Source organism: Rhea pennata, chromosome 14, assembly GCF_028389875.1.
Source record: "Rhea pennata isolate bPtePen1 chromosome 14, bPtePen1.pri, whole genome shotgun sequence".
In the NCBI taxonomy this organism is placed as follows: Eukaryota; Metazoa; Chordata; class Aves; order Rheiformes; family Rheidae; genus Rhea; species Rhea pennata.
Window position 1 is genome coordinate 19,950,300 of NC_084676.1, and position 26,313 is coordinate 19,976,612.

Sequence of the window (26,313 nt, forward strand, 5' to 3'; positions counted from 1 at the left end):
CCAACAGACGCATCGTTGAGTGGGTATGTAGAAGTACTCAAGAGGAAGAAAAGCTTATGTTTCAATTTAGTTACTTGCCTCAACTTACATGTGAAACAAAGGTTTCATTACTGCAAAAATACCTGAATTTGTATAGGTAATGGCTCTAATAATAGCTGCAATTATTCCAGGGACTATTTTAGCTGTTGAGGTTATTTTTCCAAATATCTTGTGAACAATGGAAATGAGTGTCATAGTCTTTAATTGCTTACTGATATAAAGCATATATGTCCACATAGGAAGGACTAGATATCTAACTACAACTAAGATGCTTTCATAAGAGAGTAATTTCAGGGCTGAGATTAAAGGATGTGGCCAAGCAGGATGCCTGTTGTTTGTGTAGAGGGCAAAATTACTTCCCTTTTTCTGGATTGTATCAATCTAATAACTAATAATGATGCTAATAACGCATCATTAGTTATCATTTTAATCTGTACTTACTGAAAAATAAAGAGTAGTATCTGTAGTCTTCTTACATACAAGGATGTCTTGCTATGTGTACGTGGATGGATCACAATATCAAGAGATTAAGTTTTTCTGCTTCAGATGGTTGCAAATCTGAGAAGATCAGCTGAATTATGAAGTACATGTCCTCACCCTGGTAGGCATCTCCCGACAGAATAGGACTTATGTTCCTTCAGTTGTTCAGTTTCTCTGACACTCTCAATGATGTCTTTTAAATCTCACGCCTTTCAGCATCAAGCACACATCCCAGATTCTTAAGGGTAAGACACAACTTCCTTGCCTCTCCCAGTGGGAAAAACACACATTCATCATATACCAAAATATTTTTACATGTATTTTTATGTATTCTATGTATTTCTGTTCCCATGAGTTTTATTATAGTCTGGCAATTTCCTTCCTCTCCCCAATTAGGCTGTGATGCTATTCTTCTTGACTTCTTAGCTTTGAACAAAATTTCTCCTTCAAAGATTCATTCAGTTACAACTAGTTAAGGTAGAGAACAAAAACCTTTAAGGAGGGAGTTCTGCAGCTCACAGTCCTTTTCTTTATTTGTCTTTTATTTGTGGACATACAAGCTCACAGATGTGATGGACAATGTTAGTATGAGAGTCAACAGGCAAAATGTCTTAAAAATGAAACACACAGCAGTCAGTGCAGAAACCAAAATCAGGCAAGTAACTGCATGTAAGTATTCTTCCTTACCTCATTTAGGTACAACTGGATCTCATAAAACAAGGTTATTCTCATGCATAGGTTCTTTGAGTTTCAGTGCAAAGAATAATGATAAAATGTAGAAAAAAAGGCATTAGAATTGTGAGACCTTTAACATTGTCTTTCAGCCGTATCATAATAAACTTTCTAAAATTAAAAATCCCTCTCTTTTCTTCTGTTTAGCTGAACAGTACAGAGTTTTCCTTCCAGATACAGATTTTTCCTGAAGAGTAAAACTAGGAAGCCATTTACATCTAAGCAATTATGGAAGTCATCATTACAGTCAAACCCTTATTCTTAGCCTTTATCAATAAAACTGAAACAAATGGGAGGCCTAACAACTCTTAAATATTTGGCACTCAATGCTTTCTGTACTTACGCTTTACCTCCAGTGGCAATTTTGCTTGCTTTTCATGTTCCCTTTCACACATTCTTAAAGTTCTCTCATGTGCTGACTGCTGGTGTGAATGTACTGTGAATACCGCAAGCTTTAGGATTGAAAGGTCTTAAAACCATATTAATATGCAAAGAGACAGGGATGATAAGCTGCAGCTGCTCACTGGAAGAAGAATAAACCATACTCTGGCACGGAGTGATTAACCATTTCATACATCATAGTTTCTGAGAGAAGGAAATGTATCCTCTAGGCTGAGGGCAGTATGTGGCGTGTCCCAGGCTTCCAGCAGGACAGGTGGAAATTACGGAGTAACAAATGGCTGTACTTGAGAATGCATAGCAGATTAGGAATATAACACTCTGGTCATTGTTTAAGGTAACAGTTATTCAATCATGTAGTGAATTGTTTTTTAAATAATAGTTTTCAAGTCAGCAGCAATCTGTTAAAGCAAACAGTGAATTAGGTTATGTGTTATTCACCTACTAATGTTTCCATGAAGGCAAAGATGCCCAATGATGCAGACTGTCTGCAAATTGCCAGGGAGGACAGTGAAAACTATCTGTATTGAAACAGTACTGGCTATCTTACGACCAATACTACTTGTTTACACGTATATTCCCATCTATCTTACTATTTTCCTTGCATGTCCAAATGTGAAAAGACAAGTATCAAGGAGTGTATTAGTCTCTCTTGTCCTTTGATGAGTCAATCAAAAGTAAAATTGCAACTGTAACTGAAAAATGGCCATCTGCCCACTACATACTTACCAACACCTTGCTGCTGAATTACCAAGCTCTGTCAAATTTAAATGAGTGGGATAACTAGTGAAAGGACTATTGCCAATTACCCAAATCATCCAATCTGCCCAAGGCATGTTATAGTATACCACGTTATCAAAAGTGTCTGATAAAACAGGAAAAGGACTGACAAAAATATTTAAAGATGTTATAAAATACTATCTAAAATAAAACTAGCTGATTTGCTCAAATCCAGAAGTTCTGCCCTAACAGAGATACACACATCGTAATGGAACAATTCTGTTTCTTTTGTCTGAAACAGGCTTTTTTATCAAATGATTTGTTTTCTGCCATTTAATTTTACTACACAAAACCTTCAAATATTTGATTCCAGCCTCAGCATTTTGTTGGCAAAACCTAAAAGAGCATATGGACCTGTCTAGATAATTGAGGTATCCAGCAACAGTATACAGATGTCCAATCCCTAGCCTGGAAAAATTAAAGGTGGTGGAGGAGGGGGGAAAACCTGCACAGATAGGAAACAATCTGGAGTCTATTGACTATATCATTTGCATTTTCTTTACTGTTAAAGTCAGGTTTAACCTTACCTGAAAGATTTTCATTTGCGCATAGGAAATTTCATGCCAAAAACACTAGAAAAGGAAGACTGGTTAAGAAAACGGGCTTGGCATAGATAAATATGCATATTAAAAAAATGAATGGACAGTTTTTCCATGGATAGTTCTCCACCAGTAATCTGGCATCCAGTAGCCAGTTTAACACACCTTACTGCAGAAATATAGGGTCTCTTTCATTAATCTCTGGTGTCCCATTAAAATAGTACAATTATAAATTGCAAGATAATTTCACAGACACTTTTTTTGTGTGTGACTATGACCTGCCATAACCCAGAGAGAACATGCAATGTTATTTGTATTCTCCTATCAAGTGGTTATTTACAGAGGCAAAAAGCCAAACACTTGCATAACAGAATATTATCATTCTGTGTATCTCTGACATTTTTAAGTGGACAACACTTCATTTGGCAATGTTGAACTAGTAAAAGAACAGGGTATGCCTACAGAGAGGAGCCAGTTTAAATAAGACCAAGATTAAAGTAAACAGAATTTCAGTCCTACCTCTTTTTTTTTTTTTAAGTAAATGGAATAATTCTTTGAGTATGTGGAAAAATAATAAACAACCTCTATCACCGAATAATAGGCAAGCAGTCTAGACAACTTTTTAATTTACAGTCAACTAGATTAAGAAATTACTAATAAGTGCCTGACATACATACTACTTTTCTGCTTTATGCAATAGAATACATGCTACTTACTTGTGAAATCCTATGAAGAACCATTACAACACCTGAGTAAAGACCAGGGCAAGGGAATGCTTTTAACAATTTCCTTGCTGCTGGCGTCAGGGTCACAGGGTACTTTGTGGTTACTGCTATCACATCTGATACCGGCGTAGCAGTTTAGCCAGCATCTCATCAGCATTCCACTGCATGTACATATTTAATGTGTTTGTAGGAAGATATGTGCATGTGTGTTGGTGTTTCTCTGTGTGTTTGCATGAACTATAATTTGGTTACAAAGAAATGTTTCATAGTTTAGTAGACTCGGTAGAGGCCTGGGAGCCAGGAATGTACTGTGAACTCATTGCAAAGTTATGTAGGCCAAAATTCCCTGTATCATCCTCTGGTTTCAGTCACATTTAGATGCGGTGGGCCTGATTTTTCTGAGGAACGGAGTATAAACAGCTCCCACTGACATAAGAGAGGCAGCAAGCGGTCAGCTCCTCCAAGCAGCAGCTCCGCACTTTTAAGCTGGGTACCCAGCATTGACACAGTCATTGTGAGAGACAATTGCTTTTATCATCTATCTTTGCAGGATGACATGCATCCTTTTTATTCCTTATGATCTGTTCTCCAGCTTTTCTTGACCTTATAGAGCTAACAAGCTGTTTAGTTCCCCCACCCAGGCACAACCATATGGATAAGATAATACCGGGCAGCTCAGTGAAACCATTAAATCTCAGGCATGCAGAATATCCAGAAAGTTCCTGTTTTCAGTGTGCTCATTTAGTCTTCAAATGCAGAAGCATACAGTATGCTCACATGATGTCAGCAGCATAAAAGAACAAACTGTCTGCATGCAAAATTCTGTTTATTTTTAACTCCAAAAGGATCTGCAAGACTCTTTTTCCACTCTGTGTGGTTTTTCTCCCTTCCTCCACTCCCTCCGGAGGCCTGGGCCTTGTTGAAGTCACACAGTAATTCTATATCGCAGTAGATGTAATAGTAGTGGATAATAATCCCTGTGATTCACAGCAGTATCCCAGAGCCTGTGGTGGCCCTTTCCCACAGTCCAGAACCTCTCCTGCAGTAAAGAACTGAAAATTGCCTGCTGAGAGACTAACAGACTCTCTTTTACCTACCACGTAAATTCATCAAAAAGCCAAGACAGCCAGGGACTCGTGCCGCCCTTTCCCAATTCCGGGGGAGGGACACAAGTGGGACCCCAGGAACGGAACAAGGGGGCTGAAGGTACTGCAACAGCAACAGGCAGCGCGTGGAGTTACAGCCTCCTCCTGTTTGACTGTCTCGCTTCTCGCAGCTCACAGGATTTGGCACGACCCTCACTGCAAACCCTGTCATCCCACCCCAAGAGTCTGTAGCAGGAACAGTGTCTCCCTCAGAGGAATTTCACCCAGGAGATGTGATGACTAACACAAAGCAGCTCCTGGGGCTCAGATGGTGTGCGTGGGTAGATACGGATGCGAGGGGAAAGGGAAGTGTTACTCCATACTGTGCTTTTCAAGCAGATGATTGTATCGGTTGGGGTTTTTTAAACGCTAGAAGTGCAGCCATTTGTGGTCTTCCCTGAGTGAAAGGAAGCATTGTGTGTGAAACACAGGAAGAATTTCCATTCCTGTAACTGGTAATGAACACGGGAAATAGAAGCAGAAGCTAGATGAAGGTCAGCTGACTGTATGAATCATATGCTGATGCAAGTTATCAAACGTGCAGCTCAGTGCACCACCCACTAAAACCAGATGCCACCTAAGTACACAAATATACTCCTACTGTCGCTTACCTTAGATGCCAATAATTTCTCTTGCTCAGAACAGAATGGGCTGCTTTTGCTTTTTGTTTCTTACAGTGATACTGGGAATTTAAAAATCAGAAATGATCTATCAGGTGGGATGGCAGTAATGACATTGAGCCAGAAAGCATTTCTTTAGACTTTTTAGGCATTTAATTCCAGCTAAGTGAAAGTTGAGATCCCAATTTTGAAATATTCAAAAAGTGATGGAGGTTGGTATTTGGATGTCAGTGGAGGTATGTCTGGAAATGTATTTACTCGTTCCATTAGAAGGGAAACCCAAAGAAAGTCATACAGAGATCCTGTCTGGCCTGAAGGAAATACGTTGAATTCCAGAGACACTGTGACACCAAGAACAATATGGTCAAGGAAAGAGAATTTTTAATAACTGCTTAAAAAATGATTGTGCAGCTTGAACCAGCAAACTATGACTTTTTCTACAAGGCTGAATCAGGCTCACTATATTGACACATCACAAATAAGTTGGCTTCCAAGTGCTTCACTGAAAACCATTAGGAATACTGTAAGATGCAAACCAACATGCTAAAAGCCATGGATGTTACAACACATATCTCCTTGCACATCTGAGTTTTTCAAATTGTTTTAGTGAATAACATTTCTTAGAGCTTTGGCTAGTGGGCAGATTATTTACATGGAAATCTGCATTACATTTAAACAATTGGCTTTCATTGCTCTCTTCTTCCAAAGCAAAATTGCCTTTGCAATAAATTTATACACACACACACACACACACACACATATATATATATATATATATATAAATCAGTCTCTGTAGTAGTTGCTATTTTGTGAACTACTAATTGAGTCTGTCTCCAGGAGGTATTATAAATGTACTGCACTTTTTAAGAAGGTTCTAAGATAAATGGAAACAATTTCTGGGCTTTTAGTTAAGGAGATCTTGAGGTAGCAGGAACCAGGCAGAGATTTTTCCAACTGTGATCTAAAAGTAAGAGGGGCACACAAGTGAGTGAAGAATCCAGCAGCCAAAAAATGGCAGTAACACTGTTATAGTAAGAGAGCTAGGGAAATAGAGTTCCCCAGAAGCCTGCACCCAGAGGGCCGCGAGACAGAGAAGGTGGGAGTCACCAGCAACAGCAAAGGCATCTGCTGGGGTCTAGCCAGCAGCTGGCACTCAGTTGTGACTGGAGATGAGCACTGGTGACAACGCAAAAGTGAAGGTGTGGTGACTATTGCCCAGGCTGCCAGGAAAGGTGGTGAAGAAGATGAAACTACCAGCAGTATCATGAGCACGTTTCTAGCAAGGAGGGGCTACAGTTCTGTTTAAAGAGAATATTTTCATCAGTCAGATACCAAGACCACCACGTGCTCAAGTAATGATGCTCAGCTGCCTCTTGTTGACAGTCTGAACAGGAAACAGCCAAAGCACAAATTAATTACAAACACTTAATGAGTTCTCACACTTTGCCCATTTGGTCTCCCGTAGAGTGTCGCTGGAGTGCGTGATTCTTCCACAGGCGAAAGGGGAACCTGCCCGGGGAAGCTGTGATCTAACAACAGCAAGGTCCCCAACGGCAAGCCTGGCAAAAAAACCCATGTGGATGTGACAATCAAATACAACGTATTTCAAAAGTTATATTTAGGTTAAGGACTATTTCCCTCCTAAACCTGGGGGTCTGAATTCACAGCTGTAAAGAGATGTAATTACCCAGAAGCAACATGAGCTCACAGGCACTGAGAATAGGGCCCTTAATTTTAATACTAAATTAGTTCAAGCCTACAGTTCTTTAAAAAGTATATTTGTTACCATGGGAAGAGCCTGTTTTTCACTAACCTATAATTTAAGAAATGGTTAACAGATTTAAACTATATTTTGAAAAATAAATTTGCCTCCAGGCTGATGGCTTTTTCAGCCCAACCAGCTTCAGAACAATGTCATTTGAAATGACAAGAGATCAAGACCTTTTATTTAAAGCATTTGAGCTTTTAAAGAAAAACAAGCCCTTAGAAAAAATTGCATGATCATTAATTATTGCAGCACAAGCAACACAGCTGTAATTATCTTGTTCTCTGAGAACGTCTCCCTCAAATTTTATCAGTTATATTGTTAATACATGCAAACGGAGCCCTTATGCTTTCTCTGCTCTTCTGGTGGTGATCAAAATTATCCAAGATTTCCAGTTACAGCTGCTATTAATAAATCTACTCCTTGAAAATGTGGTAGTTAATTTCTTAGCATTCAGTGCACTTAGTGAGCTACTGAAAAGCATAATTGCCCATGGTTGTAATTTTGAAGCAATTATAGCAGAATCGCTGAATGTATTATTTGCAAATGAATCTAAATTCTGTAAGGTAAAAAGTATCTCTACTAAGAAAATCAAATGCACAAACTGATTTGTATTCTCTTCCCAAAAGTCGGTGTTTATAAACCCTTAATTAAGCAATGACATACCTTAATCCCCACACCTGAACTTTTAAATGATGGTAACGTTCATTAAGAAGTGGTCCCATGCAAAGTTCAGTTGCAAATTGGAGTGGTTTGATATGAGCATCGAGAGCCGACTGAGCGACTTTGTCGTGATTACCTTGTTCAGGCTTTTCTCCAGGAGATCCCACCACTGCTTTTTGCATTTGCTCTGGGCAGTTTATAAAACCTCTTTCTGGCATAAGTGACAACACAGCACACGATCACTGGAAACTTTCTATAAATTCATTTTATTTGTCAAGAAAACTTGGATAATTGTCCTTTAGCAAATAAGACACTCATTTTTAAATAAATATTCTCACTCCACCTTTCTCAGCCTGACTACATACACTTCCATAAGCAATCACCAGTTTCATTTTCCATGACATTTAAGGAAAACATTTGTTTTTTATTAACAGGCTTGGACAAGCTCCCCCGTCAGCTCATCGGCACAGCCCACGTGATGTCACTAGTGACGTGCGCGCCCACCGGGGCCGTGAATTTCGCCCATCCTACTTGAGAAGGGACGGAATACAAAACTGCCCTGGGTTCCACCAAAGGTAACTACTCAGAGGGGCCCGTCGAGCCCTGCAGCGTGAGCGGCGGCCGCGGAGGGGGCCCAGCAGCCTGTCGTGGGAGCAGAGGCACAGGGACGCCACGCTCCTGCAGCCCTCCCCGTCCTCCTCCGCCGCCGTTTGGCTCCAGGGAAACGCTGAGGCTCTTCGCTTGGAGCGTCGGAGCTGGGGAAGAGGAGCTAGCGCGGGGGAAAAGCACTCGACAGATTAAACAGAGGCTCTGGCTGCGGCGGCTGGAAACCGAACGGAAAGCCCAGCCAGCCCCACGGCGCTCGGAAGACGCGCCTCCTTTCCTGTGGTTTAGGACGCGCAGCGCATGGGAGATCTTAAAGCAAAACCCGGCAGCGCGGAGCGACGCCTCGGCAGCCGGGGAGCGGGAAGGCCGCCGCGCGGGCCGGCCCCGACCTCTGGCGGCTGCGGCCCCGCTCCGGAGGCAGCAAGGGGCCGAGGCTGCCGCCGCCTGCGCCACGCACTGGGGGAAACGCTGCCCTTTAGCTCACGCATGGGGCTCATTTTGCAATAGGAAGAGCGTTAGCAACGACGGGAAGTTTCCCTCCCTCCTCTCCCCTCGGCAGCGATGATTGAAGTGACGAAGCTTTCCTCAGGTTGCTAGAAAGAGGCACGTAAGGAGCAAAATGCAACCAAAAGAGCCCAGTTGCAGGAAACGCGGCGCTCCGGGAGCGGGGGTGTCGCTGCCTCCGAGTGCTCATCCGGTCGCAGCCTTTGCATCACTGGGCACGTCTCAAACCACAGGAATAGCCGCTAACTGCTATGCTGTTTCTACACCTTTTTCTTCTTTGCAGCAATTACTGACGATTCACACGAAGAGTGTGGCCCCGTTGCATCTGGCTGCTGAAGCCAAAGCCCTGCGCCATCACTTTGTGCTCGTCAGAGCAGATGTTTTCAGCTCCAGCTGGGGAACAAACAGCTGGAACAGGCGGACATTTAGAAATTAAATTCTGCCTCTGTACAAATATTTTCAGTAATGAAAATAAACAAGGAAAGGGGAATAGCATGCTTCCGCCTGCTACTGTGCTCCATGGGAGGAGCGGGGCTGTACGAAGACAGAGGGCCTTCACCGGAGCACCAAGCGCAGGCACATCAGTCAGCCAGTTTGCGCTGTAGCTGCTCTGGAAGCAGAGGTCTTGCAGCAAGGGCCACGCTGCCAGGGGATCGGATTATGTTATAAAGGCCCAGATTGATCCTACAAGGATTTCGACTTGTGGGTCTTCGACTGTCAAAGCTGAGAAGTGCCGATTCCATTAAGCCAGAAGCTCCAATGAGCTCTAGCAGCACTTTCCAAAAATGTGGCAATAGCAAAGATTACTTTATCCTACACAGGCAAAACAGGAAAAACATACAGTTCATCTAAAAAGCCTGTAACTGTTAGCGTAGACTATGAAAAAAATCAGGAGCTAACTGAGATAAGAGAAAAATCAGGAAAAGAATGTGCACACGTGAACAGAGGCATTACTTGCAACACTGGCTCGAACAGACGTGTGTTATCTCACGTTGCTCATTTCTAACTCTAGGTGCATAGCCACTGTTTTTTAGTGGCAAGTCTTAAAGCTTGAACATTACATTTGCAGAGAGACCAGAGCATAACAGCAGAACAGCAACAAGCCTCTCAGTTCTTTGCATTTGCAGAGAGCACGGAGACGCCGTGAGCTGCTTCTCATCCTGTGGGTCCATAAATAGCACTGGGCTCATTCTGCAGTCAGCCACACAAAATAATCACCGACGCTCCTGCAGACCCTGGCAGTCACGCGGGGGGCGAGCTGCTGTGGTGCATGCGTGCTCCTGGCTTGCTTGCATGCTTGGGCGAGGCAAAAAGTTAAGTAGTCTTCCCCTACTTTTCAGGAAAATGCAGGGAATTACAGAAAAGGAGGAACGATGCATTAAAAAAATACTGATGACTGTTATACCCTGGTCTAGCTAGAGTGCTGAAAAGGAAATCCATTCTGTGCATTAGCCTCGGCATTTTCTAGATGCTGCAGTGATTATACTGCTGCATTTACTGCTAGCGTAGTCTCTTGCTGAATACCTGTGCAGGGACAGCTGATCGCTGGCTAGCCTCGGCCAGCCGTGTTGGGAGGAACCTCATGATCCTCTACTCCGGTAACAGGGAATTCTCCGCGCTCCGTGGTGGGCAGGGGCTCCTCCAGCAGCCGGCGGCCCCAGCCCACTGCGAGCAGAGCATTTCGGAGGTCTGACGGGCAGGTAGAGCAGCATCGCTCTGGGGCGGCGCTGGCAGAGCCTCCCCACGCTGCAGCTGCGGTCGGAGCCGCTGGCCGCCTCGCGCCAGCCGGGGAAGGAAACGCTGAGAAAGCTTGTTAAAAAATAGCAGATGCAGCTACTTCAGATGAAGCAAGGTCTCTGTTTTTGCTGGGATTTTAGGAGGGGCGACAGCCATAGAGATGATAATTTACAAGAGAGCAATCACGAACACTGCTGCCGTGACGGACCGCTCGGCAGGCGCATCGCGGAGTGATGCCCGGACCAGCGCGGATACCTCCGCTTCCCGCACGCGCCCGCTCGCCTCCAGCAAAGTCAGGTACCGATGAGGACGGTCAGGACTCCCTTCCCGTCGCACGATCGCTTCTTGGGCCAACAAGGTTCGCAGCTGAAGAGAAGCAAGTCCCAGCGCAGGTTCCTATTTGGAATAACCACCTCTAACAGACCCCAAGTAATTGGTTGCAGCACCTCTGAGTACTACAAAGCATCTCTGGAAAGGCACCTGGATTTCAGTCTTGGGATGGTTACGGTTTATATATTCACCAACACTCCCTTTCTGCAAGTGGAAAAAAAGAGACGAGGAAAATGTACAAGAAGTAAATTGACATACTGTATTTATTGCACAAATTTCCCCTAAAATTGGGAATGGTTATTATAATACAAGTGCACATCTTGGGAGATATATACAAAAACAGAAGAGATAACAAGTATGTACATTTTACCCAGCATTTTACAAGTACCACCATCTAAATAATTTAGAGAAAGCAAAAAATTGTCATAAAATATCTATAATAACTAATAGGGAAAAAATATGCAAGGTGTAAAATCCTTTCTTTTAAATATTTTTTTTTTGTTCTTAGCAGCCCAGTGTTTGCCAATCGCAATAAAAATAAATTTTCTAATTTGTATGACTAGTACACTTAGTTTTCAGCCAGAAAATTAAGACATGTTAAAGGAGATTGGGAATAGTGGAAAACAAATCAAGCACATCAATTTCCTATTCACATAAAACGGTCATGATATACTTTTTATAAGTCAATGCTGTAGTCCTGTAAAAGATCCCTTTTTGCGTTAGTTAGCAAACAGACACGTGCACCACAGTGCTGCTGTACCCTAAAAGCTCCCTTGGAGCGAACCTCCCCCTCGTACCCCACTGCTGTTTGCGTTTTCACCGTAAGGGCAGCGCTGCTCGACAGGGCGCCCGCGCTGGCGGCTCAGACCGCGGCGCTCACGGGAACCCCCTCGGGCTCGGGCAACGAGGAAGCCGCATCCGCGGCTGCTTCGCCGGGGACAAATCATCCCACGAAACGCGTTTCCGAGTCGCGTTAGGCAGAAGACAGCAGAGGAGGATTCCTCTCAACAGCCCTCCCGCCCCAGGGTGGTACCAACTTCAGGCTGCGCAAGGGCCTCTCTCCCGCAGCGCCAGATCCGCTCCGCAGCGCTACCCGCAGCTCGCTCGCCATCGGAGGGGAACGCAGCATCTTCCTGCGAGGCGGCAGGCGACGAGCGCGGCTGCACGCGGCGCCACGATTACGGGGCAGAGCTCCCGAGCTGCCGGCGCGTGCCCGGCCGGAGCGCACCCTCGGGCCGCTGCCGCCCAGCGCCACCGCGCCGGGCCGAGGGGCGCGAGCGTCGTCAGCTTACGACTGCAGACACAGGTACAGTGCCTGAACGGTGACTATTGGCTACATAATGTAGTATAGCAAAGGGTTAAAAAAATCATAGAGCTCAATCCCCTATTTCATTAAAAATGGGTTTACAGAACTGGGCCCCTGCATTTTGTGCTCATTCCAAAAGGCAGATGCAGTATAATCGGCTGGTAGAGAGGGGACATTCAAAGAACAGGGGAGAAACGTATCCTTCGATGACTATATTAAACACGAGTTTCTTCCCTGCAGCAGTCAGCAATAGATTTTACATACAAGAGAGTTTCAAATGGCACTGCCTATATTAAAGCTTGGTTCACTTGCTAATGCAGACTCGGTCCTACGTGGCAGATGGTGAGGGTTTGCCCATGTAGATCTTTCCTGGAAGAGTCTTAAGTTACAGCTTTTAAATGTTATTGAAAAAGACGCTGGGTGAAATCCTGACCCAAGTGAAGAAGGAAGGAGAGTTTCGTCACTGGCAGCAGCGGGGCAGGGATCTCGCCTATCGTTTTCAAGTTTATCAAATAGTTAAAATAGGCTTGTATTTAAAATAACTCTGCAAACAATAGAAGGCGTGCTATATTATTGAAAAAATGATTACAGAATGAGATATTTATAGAACTGTTTACATAGTTTAGTGACCAAGTATCTCCTACTTTTATTGTGGATAATCCATGGATTTCAATATGTTGAAGGCAACTGATGGAAACAGAATCTAAAATTAGCAACATTAATTGGCTGCTAGGACAAATAAGCAAAGAAAAGCCTGTAATGAAGTGTCCAGTTAAACTGAGGTAGTAGAGCCTTTGAAAACATAATCCACCTACCACTGTATATTTACATTACTTACACCAGATTGGTTCCATCAGCTATTCTTACAACTATTGTATATACAATGACAAAACAGCGATGGCTGAGTAAAGGAGAAATGCTGAGAATAAAATAAACAACATTTCCTGCTAGTAATTACACAAGTGAGTAGAAAAGGGATTAGAGTCTTCTGCATCAAGGGTATATTTTGTCAAAAAATAATGTTGATATTACTATACTATGGTGTAATCAGTGTTCATTTTTTGTAGAATGGTTTTAAAAAAGATATCAATTAGTTACCTGAGCAATTAAGGGTCATATTCTATGTGTTTTTTTCCCCAGTGCTTTGGTACAATTACTTCTAGCTCATTATTTCAATAGGTGACCGACTGCTGTAAAAAGAATATGGTGTTGCAAGAACATTACCGACCATAAAAAATTAGAGGTAATAGTCATGCCGTTCTGGGGACCCCTTGGGGAAATGTCAGCCAACGTTCTCGCTTTAGGTGTCTTTAGCTTTTTTTTTTTTTTTCTTCTTCTTCTCTTTACATTTTGATTAAGTTCTGAAAGAAAAGCCTCACTTAGTATAAAGCAACATTTAAACATTATAAACATTTAATACTGGTTACAACATCAGGCCAAGAAAGGGAAAGAGAATCTCATTTGCTAGTTTGTCCGTTGGCCTCTTCCTCCACCCTCCTGGTCGTCCCCCCTCCGCCAGTCCCTCTCCCCAGGAGAAAGATTATAAATAAACTTTGGAGCTGAGTGTCATTAATAAGCTTTTTACAAAACAAAACAAAACCCCCCAAACCCCGTTCTTCCTCTGGGAAGTATCCAGAATTTGACTATTACATGAAAAAGCAGAAGTTGTTTACAAATCATTGCAGCTCAAGAATTGAAGAGCTTAACAGGATCCTGCTCAGTACAAGCCAGTCTGGAGACAGCTGCTGCCTTCTCCTGTTAAGCTTGTAATTGGTGATAGCATGATATAGTTCAAAGTAGTTTTTCCTTGCATTCCCAAATACAAATTACAGTTAGCCGTTGTGGCAGAAATTGATAAAAGATGTAGATCTTCAGCTTTTGCTAAAATCTTGGATTTTCTGTGCTTGGAACCTCAGGCTTATCCATTTTTCTTTTTCCTTTCTTTATCCTTTTTTATAAAGGGCCATGTGGGAGAGGAAAAGTCTCCAAATGTTTGCATAATATGTAGTCATATATGGAGATGCTGCAGCTCAGTGAGCAGTTTGTTTCAGTTGCTTCCAAGAGAAAGGAGCCAGAACAAGTTGCCTTCCATTTTGTTTCCAGGGGAAAAAAAAGTCAACTATGCCCTCTGGCATTTTAAAGTAGTATCTGGGCAACATACGGAGAGTGAGTGCTTGCTACAGCTGCCAGTAAAGGGAGGTCACTGGATTCAATCCTAAAAGGAAGCAAAAGAATCACATTTAATCTATCCCAAAACGCAGCGGGGCCGAACGCGCGTTAGTGACCGCATTGCCGAAGTGTCGGGACGGGGACGACTCGCAGCCCTGAGCGGCAGCGTATTCCTCAGGCAAAGTTCAAGCCAAGCGTGTAGTTGCAGTCCTGCCAGCCGGGCTACAAACTGCAGCCATCAGACTGCTTCTAACACCTGCTCCAGACGGGCCTGCCCGGACAGACGGGGATGAGTCTGCACCATGCTCGGCTCCTACCTACCTCCCTGCCTTCCCCTCCCTCCTCCAAAGGGCCAACTAACTGCTGAGAGAACAGCTTGAGGGAGAAAAAGCAGCAGAGTCCTTCCCATCCTCTAGGCACAGGGAGCGTTCGCTGGGGCACGAGGAGGCACGGGAGCAGAGGGGACGAGGCTGCACCGTTTTGCAGCCACCGAGGAGGCGCTGGGGTGGCACGGCAGCTCGCCTGGCACAGCTGCTCCCAGCCCCCAGCTCCACCTGGGCTCCGGGTGCTTTCCTGCTCATCCGTGCACAGTAAGGCAGTCAGAGCCTCCCTATGACCACCCCTCGAGTAGCTGCTCTGCAGGTGCCCCCACCCAGAGAGGTATTACGTGCCTGACGTGACCCAGAGGGTGTTTTCTGCCAGGCACGGAAAAGCCAGCCTGGAGGAACCAGGCGGGACAATCCTGACAAGCCCTGTGGTGCTGAGCCCCCTCCCGCCGGAAGGGATGGGCAAAAGGCCGGGGCATCCTTTGGATCAAGTAATGGCTACGGAGCAGCCCGCAGCCACAGGCGATTTATGCCGCCCTGAGGCTCCAGCCCCGCTTCGGAATCGGCTTTGCTGGGCTCAGAGCAGCCTCGGCAGCGGTTTGCAGCAGGAACCCCGCGCTGTGAGCGTACCCCAGCACCACGCCCAGCTCTTTGACGTGAACTCTCATCTGGCCCTTGAGATACTCAGACAGCATCTTGCTTTTGAAATACAGCTCCTGCAGCCGGTCCTCCAGGTGCATCACACACTAGAAAGCAGAGAAGACATCGCATCAGGGACAGGACACAGTGCTTCACCCGAGCTGCAGCCAGCGTCAAAGCAAAGCAGAACAGACCCATGCACCTACCGCCTCTTCCTCAGCTGTGTCTAGGTGAACAGTTATTTAGTTATTAGCAATTTGCTTTCGCTGGCAAGATTCCCACTTCTGAGCAGAAGTTTTTGATTGCACGTTAAATCAGAATTAACGAGACAGCTGTCTTGAGCAGTGCTTAAAGGGGCTGCTCAAAGAGCTACAGCAGGGGATGCACCGGCTACTGATGTCATGGCTAGGGGTAAATAAACCAGGCAGAAGCTTACAAAACATTAACCTACAACGTGAAAGGATGCTTTAAGAACATAGCTCTTTCGACTTGCATACTTACAAAGTTTGGAGATAAATTATGCTTGTAAAGCTGAAGAGTGGAATGAAGCAGGTTGGAGACGAGGCTAGAGACTAACACTTCTTTTCCCAGCTTGTTATCAATCATTCGTCTCTGGCTACTGGCCACTTGCACAGTCCATTTATCTGTGTCTGCAATAATGCAGACAGCTTCTGCAATAGGCTCATCCAGAACAGGATGCTAGAAACAAAAAATTAATAGCACAAGTCTGAGAACGACAAAGGACAACGGTCTGTTTACAAAACGCTGCCGTCCTGGATAGCCAGGTCGGCATCCCAGCTGCTGCCTCATTTAAACTACGGTAACATCTGTAGGAGTCACATTCAACCTCTCAAAACTGGTTTTAAATGAGGCAGAGTCTTAGCAGGATAGTCACTATTTCACATTTTTTTCCAAGCTTGAAAGTGTGTCACTGGCTAGTGGTTTTATCTTTTGATATTTCATATTCAGTCAGAACTCTTTATATGGTAAGATAAAAATGAACATCTATTAAAAGTATATTTTAAACCCCTAAAACTAAAAGCACCAAAAATCTCATTTGCTTTTCAACATGGCTGCGTTAACGAGGTCGGGTTTATTCCCCTTTGTCACTGCTTTTCCTTTACAGGAGGACCAGCAGAGGGAGCAAACAACTAACTAAAGCACTCAACTCTTCCCTTCCCTTCAAGCAGTGTTTCAAGTCCTCTCTAAAGCCGCACGCACGTGTTTGTTTTTAAAAAGGGAGTGTTTGGAAGCCACTGTCCTTTCCCTGCTGCACCTTTGGGGCTGAGCTCCTAGAAACCATCTCTCTCCGGAGAGTCTCACTTCACGCAGGGCCAGGAGGCCATCTTATTTTGCTTGAAAGTCAGCATATAAAACCTTGCACAGTCCTTTTTTGTATCCTCTCAGTCTTTGACTTTTGCAGCTGAAGCGCAAGTCTCCTGGTGAAAATGCACCGTTATCAGGCGATACTCCGGACATATCTGTTTCATAGCAGCAGCTACCTCCTACTGCTGCCGCTGGTGCTTGAACTTCGATGCTTCACAAATGGCTTAACGTGAGACACCCCCCAAAACAGACACACAGGATCGCTCCTTGAGTGAAACTCCACCTCAGAGGGTTGTGTGCGAGGAAAAGGGATAGATAGTAACTTGGGGAATGGCCACAGAGATGGTGGATGTGCCGACTGCGTAAGAAGCGATGCACGTTGCTAACTCAGGAGCTATGGAAGAAGGAGACATTGCAGAGGATCCATGGAGAGCCCTCGGAGAAACTGCTCTGCAACCTGGCTGTGTGTCTCTCCTCACTCCCTCGGGAGAGAGTAGTAGAGTAGTGGGGAGCAGAAACACGCTTTTCAGGGCCAGCTGGTACCCTTTGCCTCTCTCGGTGTTTTCCACTCATTTCCTGAGAGCTAGAAAAGGGGTAGTAAATACCGCCCTTCCCAGCCCTGCCCCAATTCATCTCTGGAAAAGGTTCAGAGAGGAAGAGTTGAATTCCTGCAGCTATAAAAAGTGCACTTATCTTCTAGTCTCTCCTTTCCCCACAAAGTCAGCACTGTTGAACCCTTTGCTTACACTCCTGAAAAAGAAGTAACGTCCCTGCAGCAGCGAGCACTCCTGATGGCTTCTCCACAGAGGACACGTTGTGTGGTGGTTAGACACGCATCGACGGGGGAAAATGAACTGCGGGAGCAAAGGGTGCCTCAGCGCAACCGCTGTACCAAGACGACGTGCCCAGGAAGAGATACGCAGCAATCTCAATGTTTAGTCTTAACATCTTTTCAGGCTTGGGGCATGCCAGCGCCAGCAGGCTGCAATGTCTACAAGAGACTGTAATTTCTCTAAGGCTTAGCACCGGGATCTGTCTTCCCAAGGGCACGAGCCTCTCACAAGTGGCTTCAGTGGGAGTCTAAGTTGCACTGGGAACCTGCAGCCACGCAAAATTAACCATGCTTTTCAGATCATTAATTGAGCGAAGAGAAAAGAATTGGTGGCCTGGGACTGGAGAAACCTGAAGAGAGCTGTGACAGTAAATATTTTCACTTCCTGTGTGTTTGTTGATTCAAAAACATTTGCCTTTCCCTACTGTGAGAAATACATTTACCAAATATAGCTTAATTACCTGAACAGCATGCGACAAATCTGACACCAAACAGTGTCTCAGCTTTTCATCACTTCCTATTCCTTGCAAAACAAAGTCAGGGACGTATGACGAACAGTAGCCACCTAGTAAAGATCTTCCAAAATTGGCAATACTGGGCTGGACAGAGTTCACTTCAACTAATTTTGACCTGCAAGAAAGGCATATCATGGAGATACACAATAGAAAACACAAAATGCAGCTTACAAAGAGGTTGCATTTTCATATTTATTGCATCTCCTCTATCTCCCATCCAAGCAGTTTTAAAAAAGAAACATTTTCAAGTCAGCTTTCACAGTCAGCACACTGTGGAAGAAAAGGATTTGCGCCAAAATGGCAATGCACAAATAATATTTTTTTCCAGACGACTGATTTCTTTATATTCTTTTACAACCAACAAGCTCAAGACACTTTTCCAACCACTGATGCCAAGTTAGGCTACATTCCTCCAAACATGTGACATGAGAAGAGGTTGTGTGTTTTGGAATCTAACTGCCGAATAGTACTTACCCAGGAAAAGGGATCTCATATTCTTCTGCCCAGTCTTCTTGCTCTCCTGCATAATAGTTACTGCTTGGTCTAGTTAGATCATGACCTGTATCCTCACTTTCGCTGTCACCCAGGGCACTATCTGAGCTCTCATTTCTTGGAATGTCCCAATCAATTCCTGCAGCAACTTTTTTCTCTATGTTTTCTCTATCCCCATGGGGGACACGAATAGAGATTTTCTCTCTTTGGTCCTGCTCAGCAAAGCAGTTTTTGTAGGTCTCCTGTTGAACAGAGTCCATAAACTTACAAAATTCGCTGGGTGGTTTGCTAGTCTTTATGCACAGCTTTTTAGAAAAGTCTAAGCTACTGCTGTGAGCAAGGAGGTCTGTAGCTGCTTGCCCTGGAATATCATCAATAGTCCGGGTTTCAACTGAACTGTCATCAGTAAAATACTCATCAAACAGACTCATGCTCTCAGCATTGTATGGATTTGGATTCCAGCTCTGATGCTCACTAGCAACTTGGGGAAAGGGTTCAGCTGTCCCACAGTCTCTGTTTTGGTCCTCAACAGTTTGTTTAGCTTCACAGTTCTGATCAGCGGACACTCCTCCCTCCATCGCTGGCTGGCTGTGATGCCTAGCAATTTGTTCCACTACCGCTTGACTTCTGAGTTCGATGTCTGAATCAGGCGACATGGAATCTCCAATAAGAAAAGTCACTTTTGTCTGAGCTTCAGCAGCATTGCAAGGAAAGGCATCACAGAAGAGCTTATCTGGAGGCTTTTTTTCCACAGCTATACCAGGTGACCTTGCTACACTGATGACCTGGCTGCTGGATTCCAGCGAGTCTTCATTCCTCCACGTGTTTGCTGTTGGCTCTAAACCAGATTCTGTCAATACACATTTTTCTGGTGAAGCTGACCCTGTGCAGACTACAGTCTCTAGCTTAGTGTCCAGGCAGGTTCTGGGCTGCTGAACATCAAGAGTATCTTCCTGGCAATCATTAGAAACAACAGTTCTGTTCTCATCTGAAGATGTTTCCAGCTCTGCCTTAGGAGTGCTTTGTGCATCTTCTCTCTCTTGCTGTGAGACACTTTCCGTGTTTTGTGCAAGGGCAATCGGACATTTGCAATATTTACAGCTACAGTTAGAAGTTCTCATTTCTTCAGATTCCCTTGGTAGCAAGTTGCCCCTGTTCTTGTGCATTGTGACAAGCACATACTCAGATTCTTCTACTTCTCCTTTCTCCAGCGTAGTCGTTATAACAGTTCCAGGCATGACAATGGCTTCATCTTCCCCGTTTTCTAGAAGGTGCGTCTCTTGAAGTTCAGAGCATCTGATGAAGTAAGTGAGGAAATAAAGCAGTCTCTGTACCAGGTCATGCCTTTTGCCAACCACAACCGTTTTTGCTAATCTCACAGGTGATCCAATAGCCCCATACAAGTCACCTAGAATAGGAAATAAAACAACCAGTATTTTTCATCTTTCTCTGTTTGAATCATGCTTCAGACAGACAATGTCGGGAACAAAACTTGAACAAGCTTTCAAAGGGCAGGTCTATAACGGGAAAACACTGAAGCAAAAGAGCGAGGAGGGCTGTGCTGGTATTTTGTTTTTAATACAGAGAATCCTAATGATGCTGTTGGTATCGTATGTAAGATGACCCGCTGGTCAGGGAGACATCTGATCTCACATATTAGGGAGTATTCACACCACCTTACTTCAGTCCCTAGCTTTAGAGGCTAGACTCCTAGGTTCCTTATATAGTCATGGGAGAGAGGAGGCATCTGCTCTGAATTACCTTGGATAGTCTGGAAAATGGGCTGAACTTTTAACTATTAAGGAAAGCTGCAAGCAGAAGCAAACCTTTGCCAAGACCAAAGGCAAAAAGGGGCAAGGAGGATGCAGAGATGAAAGCAACTTTTCTCTTCCCTCCCCTTGAACCCCACTACAGGTTGGATAGGTGGTTTCTGACAGCTTCTAAGACCGTATTCTACATCTGCGTATGGAAGAACCAGTGCTTGTGTTTTATTTTGGAGGTACAAGGGCACTGTGTGAATGCAAGGATGGGGGACAAGGGATGCAAGAGGCACTGAAAGCCTACTCAGAAACAGTGGATCCCTTGAGTCACATGAGTTTTGGAAAGGTGTCTCCTTGCCAAGTCATTGGCCAGCCCTGCCTGTATCAGGAAAGGGCAACCTCATAAAACTGTCTGCTCCCTTCTCGAACCAAATTCCACGAGAGCTTGTGCACAGGACAAGACAATCTGACCAGAAGTAGGAAGCTCCTCTCCTCTCCTCAGCAGCCCTTAGAAGGCAGTATGAGCAGCGAGGCTTTGAAACACTACCCAGGGGCTCCACCTATTCATGTTTTCCTGCACTGTGTCACTCCTTGTCTGTTGTGCTGCCAGTAGTCCACTTCCCATCAAAAAGATGATTTCCTTGATTGGCTCTTCCTAGAATAGGGCTTGTTGATAGCAGCACCCCAAAAAGTAAAAAAAAATAGAGTTTCCATATAGCAAGAGGACCAGAGTCCTCCATCACCACCAGGCAGGTGATCTCAAGAAACCTGCTGTAAATGACTAAAAAGAAGGCTTTATTTTTGGGCTGTCATTTTATAATTGGCACTGCCTTAAGAAATTACAGCATGTATAATAAATACTGTACCTGCCTTAACCTTGAAATGCAGAGTTTTGCCTCGTTTTGAATAAAAAAAGGAATAAAAAAAAAAAAAGGAGTTTTAACTTGGGAGAAGGAAGTAACGCACATCAGTAAAAATCACCACATTCATACCCATTTATGTAAAGCTATACCATCATCCAGAGACGCTTGCCACATACCTAGCTGTGCCCACAGCGGGTTGTATGGATGAGTTTTGGCCAACATGTCCACGCTCTGCGAAGAGTGCTTTTCCAGGAAGATTCTGATAGGCGGCTGCCCGTTGGGCATGACGGTAGGGACCCAGGCCAGGTGGTTAGTCAGGACTGCAGTCAGCAAAGCTGGTAAAAACCTGGAAACAAAACACTCAGCGTCATTCTTTCCAGGGACATGTTCAACATGGGGAAGTGACAGCAACTCTACAACACGCATGGATCAGAAATACCAAAACAACCCAACGAGCACAGCAGAGACTGTTCCTTCTGTCTGTCATCTTCTTTTCTTCTTGGGGGGGGGGGGGGCTGTATTCCCCACCCCTAACCCCTGCACTGAACACATGTTTAAAGTAAAATGAAATATTTTAAACCTGCGGCCATCTCATTTCCTCAGTTTGGCAAGCATCACAAGACTTCCTATTTTGCAAGCTTTGTATTGTAAAACATCTGAAAAAAAATAGTTTGCTTATTCTAAGAAGAAGGTGACACTCTGCGGCCTTGATTACGTGCCAGGTTTCTCGCAGCAGATCCCCTATCCTTACAACCAGAGAGCATCGATGGCAAGGGAGGCTAAGCGCTTTGCCACCAAACCTCTAAGGCAGCTAGGTGCTGCGCTCTTCTCTGCAACTGTTAGGCAATTCAGGCACATACAGCGGCTCCTTTTCAAAGGTAAATACCCCTCCCATATTCTGAAATAGCAGCAAGAAGAGAAAGTCAGCGACGGCCGAGGCTATGGGCCCGCTGTGTCCTTTCAGGGGCAAAAACAGGTTTCACTGGCCACGCGACTAAGCTGGAAAGCTTCCCGAAAGACGTGAACGTTGCGACTCGCTGCAGCCCCAGCACGCAGTGTTGGCTGCCGGGTGCAGGCAGCTTTTGCCCCTTCAGCCCGTCTGCGCACCGGCAGACGGAGCTGGCGGCTGCCGCGCGGTGCCACGTGGGGCACGAGGCCCAGGGTAACGCTCCGCTGCGGGGGGCACGCAGCCCCGCAAAGGCTCCCGGACCGAAGGCCGCCCCAGGGAAGGGGAGCTAAAGCCAGGCTAGGACGCAGCCCCGCCGCCGATTCCCTCTTTGCTTCCAGCAGTGCGAGTCTCGCTCTACTTGAAGCGGAGAAGCTTGAAACGAACCCAAAGGCAGGGCTGAGGACCTGCACGCTGACCGTCCCGCGGGGAACGAGCCCGCCAAGCCGCCGGGCGCAGCCGGTCCCCGGCCCCTCGCGGCCGCGCTGCAGCACCTTTCCTCCCCCAACAGCCGCTCTGGCATTTCCATTCCTGCTCCAGTTTTGCCCGCTTGTGCTCCTTTTCGGGTTTCAGTACGGCCAAACGCTCTAAAACCGTCCCCTCCGCCTTGGGCAAAGAGATTGAAGCGTTGACAAAAGAGTGGATTTATCAGATTGCACAGAGTTGATCAAGAACAGCTTCCTTCTCGATTTTTAACAGCTTGGCCCTTGCCTACACCCTGCGGGCAAATGGCAAGTATTAACGAAGTGCACAATTTCTTTGGTGGTGCTTCACACACGTCGGGTTTACTGGCAGTTTGTGGCAAGACAGTATTACACACGCAGCCCTTACCGACTGCCTAGCCTTGCTCGTCGTACGACAACTGACTCTGAAAGGTAGCTGAACGCACCTCACCAGGTGTGCTCGCCCCTTTCCAGCCATCCGCACCCATCACGTGCTCCCTGGGGACGCGTTTCAAAGGTTTAGCCCTTACCAGGACTCACAGGACCGTGAGGAAGCAGGCACTCAATGAGATACTTTCTTATTTCATTTTAGTTTTAAAACTAACACATGTAGGGGCTTTTGCCTCTTTCTCACATTATTATTAGGATTAAAAAAAAAATTAACTGACGTTAAGTAAAAAGGCATGAATAGATACGCATTTAAAACTAAAATCCACCATACTGGTTTTTCGCAGCATTTTCCATCAAGAAAGTGAACTCCTTCATGAAGCGATGGCAAAGCTGGTTCTTTTCAGGTGTCCCGGACATCATAGTGAGCCAGACGGGTTCCCCGATCCGTGGCATGGTATAGAGATTGCAAATAGTTGTTCTAAAAACAAGCAAACAAAATCCAGAAAATTAAAATAATGGAAGGCAGAAATTGCTATTCAGAGACTTTATTGGCATATTTAATTCCAGCTGCTGCTTCTGGCAGAAGGAAACTTTCCCTCATCAACCATCATGTTGACTATCAAATCGTATGAATTCACCTTTCCACCTGGGAGAGTTAAACCCCGCAGACCCTTCAGGCACCCAGCTGGGCCGGTCCCAGGCTCAGCGTTCACTGTCAGAACGCAACAGCTGCCCTGTCCCGAGGTGGGGAGAAACGAACACTTCCTTTCTTGTTATTGCCCTGCTTTCCCTTCTCTACCTTCCAAACACGTAAATCCCCCCTTTTTCCTGCCTCATTCGTGACCAGGGCAATTTTTATGTGCCTCTGGTTTACCAAAGGGGACCGGGTTGCTCCTTTATCTTTAAACGCACGGTACAAGAGTCAAAGTGCCACCACGGTTTCAAGGACGACGCACCTACCCACATCCTCTCTGACTCTGCAGAGGACAGTAAACGTCACATTGAAACTTTGGCTCTGCAGCAAACCACCGGATTAAAATCCCACAGATTACTGTTAAACTCCTTGTCTAACCCCGACTAGTTTTGTTTCAAATGCAACGCCCACATTAGGCCACTGTGGGAACCTACATTTTCATCACACTGAAAATGTAAAGTCATAAAAAAAAACAAAGGAAACAACCGATCCGTTCAGGTTTCCCCCCGCTACTTTTTCTAGCAGAAGTATTTTTGCTCTGCACGACACGCAGCTCCCCGCACCGCAGGAAGGCTTGACCCGCGCGACGCCGGCCCCGCCGCGCATCGGCGGCTTTGGGCACCCAGCACGAGGGGCCCAAAGACGGGGAGAAATCCCACGGCCAGAGCTTCAAAGCCAGAACCAACGTTCACATGCTGCGGCCATGGCTGGCCTTAGAGGCTGAAGATAAAACTAAGAAGGCGAAACACAGCTCATCCTGCTCCGTGTGCACACGAACCCCAGCGGAGCCTCCTGCAGCCAGCAGCGCAACTGTTTTGAAAGGAGAAACTACTTCTATACTGAAACCAGCGTATTAAAATATTTGTTTTCGTTGAAAAGATAGACCGAGTCTTGTGATTCGTTATTTACTATTCTGGTAACCCTGGCTGCATCTGCAACTGATAGTGTTTCCTCCGAGAGGGATCGGATTCGGCTGGCAGGCGGCCAGCAGGCATGTGACTGCAGTAAAGGGAACCCTCAACGCCAGCGCGCGGCGCTGGCCCCGCGAGCAAGGGCGAGGATTAACCGCTTCCCGGCTCGGCGGGCGCCCAGCACCGCTCTCCTTGTGTAAAAAATAATAATAGTAATCAAAAGCAGGGAAGTTAACCAGATTTAAAAAGCTAACAGATGGGAAATCAGCTCGCCCGCCTGCAGCCGAAGCCCCTTCCCTCGGCGGCCCCGGCGGCCGGGGAACCTGCCGTCCGCAGGACGCTCTGCTCCTGCAGAGGGTCCAGCACACAAAAAAGGGTTTAAGCTTGGAAACGCCTCCGGGAGGCCGAGCTCCTGCCTGGAGCGCACGGCGGCGTGAGGCTCCCGGCAGGACCTGCGGGCCCCCGGGGAAGCTCTGCAGAAAGCAGCTCTCCGTCCAAAGCAGACTCGCTCTGCTACCCGGAAACTCGAGTGCAAATCCCAACTCTCTTCAAGAACTGTTTTATCTGGGAAAAGAAAACACCAGTGGTTTTTAAAACTGAACATGAATTTGCTCCCTATCCTCCTTCCCTCATGCTATAGATTTTTTTTCCTATACAGGGCAAAGAAAATGACTGCAGGAGGGAGGCTGCCCACGCAGGGACCCCTGCAGACGCCGGGTCCAGGGGCCAGCCCACAGCCCCGAGCAAAACTCCCCGCTCAGTTCACAGCAATACAAACTGCTTAAAAATCACTGGCAGAAAACGGGGGGACATGCAAAGAGAGGTGTCCCCCGGACCCGCGCTCAGCGTTGCCTTGCCAGCCTGCCCGTTCGCCACGCAGGTCCTGCTCAGCTGCACGGTCAGGATTATCAGGGCACTCCGCTGGCCTCGGGGACGGAGGCAGCCGAAATGTTTATGCAAGTGCAGGAGCTTATTTCATAAGTCATGTGCCTGCACATCTGACAGCCAAAGACAGCCTTGAGCCTCTGAGGCAAGTGTTACTAGCTAAATTCATCAGCGCTCTCGAAAATTAAAAATCGCTTTCAAGTGACTAACGATGCAGGGTAGACCAGGACGGCGTATTTACCCACGGCACCGGTCTGCCTCCCACGGAGGAGAGCTTCGCCCTTGCCGGGCCGAGACGACGGGGCGACGGACGGGGTCTGCCCGGCCAGCACGCGCGGCGCCCCGGGAGCTTTACTGCTGAAAAGCAAGTTTAAGTTTTCTCCTTCAGAAAGAGCCTACAATGAGTTAAAGCGGCACGTGGTTGCTTTAGAAACACCAGCCCGCTGCAGTCAGCGCCCTTCTTCCCTCCAGCAGAATTTGCTAAGAGGGTAGAAACGAAGGCGAGTCTCAGGTGCGCCGGACGACTCTGCCTCCTGACTGCCCCGTGACTCCAGCGGGGCAGCAGGCGCCTGAGCCGATAACAGCGGCCTAAATGGGTCTGCTGAGTCGGTGCCAAAACATCTTTGCGTCCAGCCTTCAGTATTTAAATACGCTTTTTTTTTCGTATCGCTTTGCTTTCAAAAGCGAGCGGCTCTTGCACGCGGCAGAAACGCCTTCCCTGCCAGGAGGGCGAGCGCCGCACCGGAGATGCT

At 46.1% G+C, this 26,313-nt stretch overlaps 1 protein-coding gene across 4 annotated transcripts in view; it reads right to left on the reverse strand.

Moving 5' to 3' along the window:
- Positions 1-11,309: 11,309 nt before the first annotated feature.
- The window catches only part of FNIP1 (folliculin interacting protein 1), a 68,970-nt gene continuing 53,966 nt past the window's right edge, over positions 11,310-26,313 (reverse strand). For 3 of the 4 annotated variants that reach the window (XM_062587803.1, XM_062587802.1, XM_062587804.1), the window contains 7 exons: positions 23,403-23,549; positions 21,469-21,638; positions 18,652-20,077; positions 18,124-18,292; positions 16,006-16,203; positions 15,496-15,611; positions 11,310-14,585 (listed from right to left, as the gene is read on the reverse strand). In XM_062587803.1, coding sequence (XP_062443787.1) covers positions 14,507-14,585; positions 15,496-15,611; positions 16,006-16,203; positions 18,124-18,292; positions 18,652-20,077; positions 21,469-21,638; positions 23,403-23,549 — 2,305 coding nt within the window. In that variant the 3' untranslated portion in view covers positions 11,310-14,506. Of the gene's footprint in view, positions 14,586-15,495; positions 15,612-15,634; positions 15,910-16,005; positions 16,204-18,123; positions 18,293-18,651; positions 20,078-21,468; positions 21,639-23,402; positions 23,550-26,313 lie in introns of those variants that run through there. The other variant, XM_062587805.1, reaches the window with a different exon arrangement.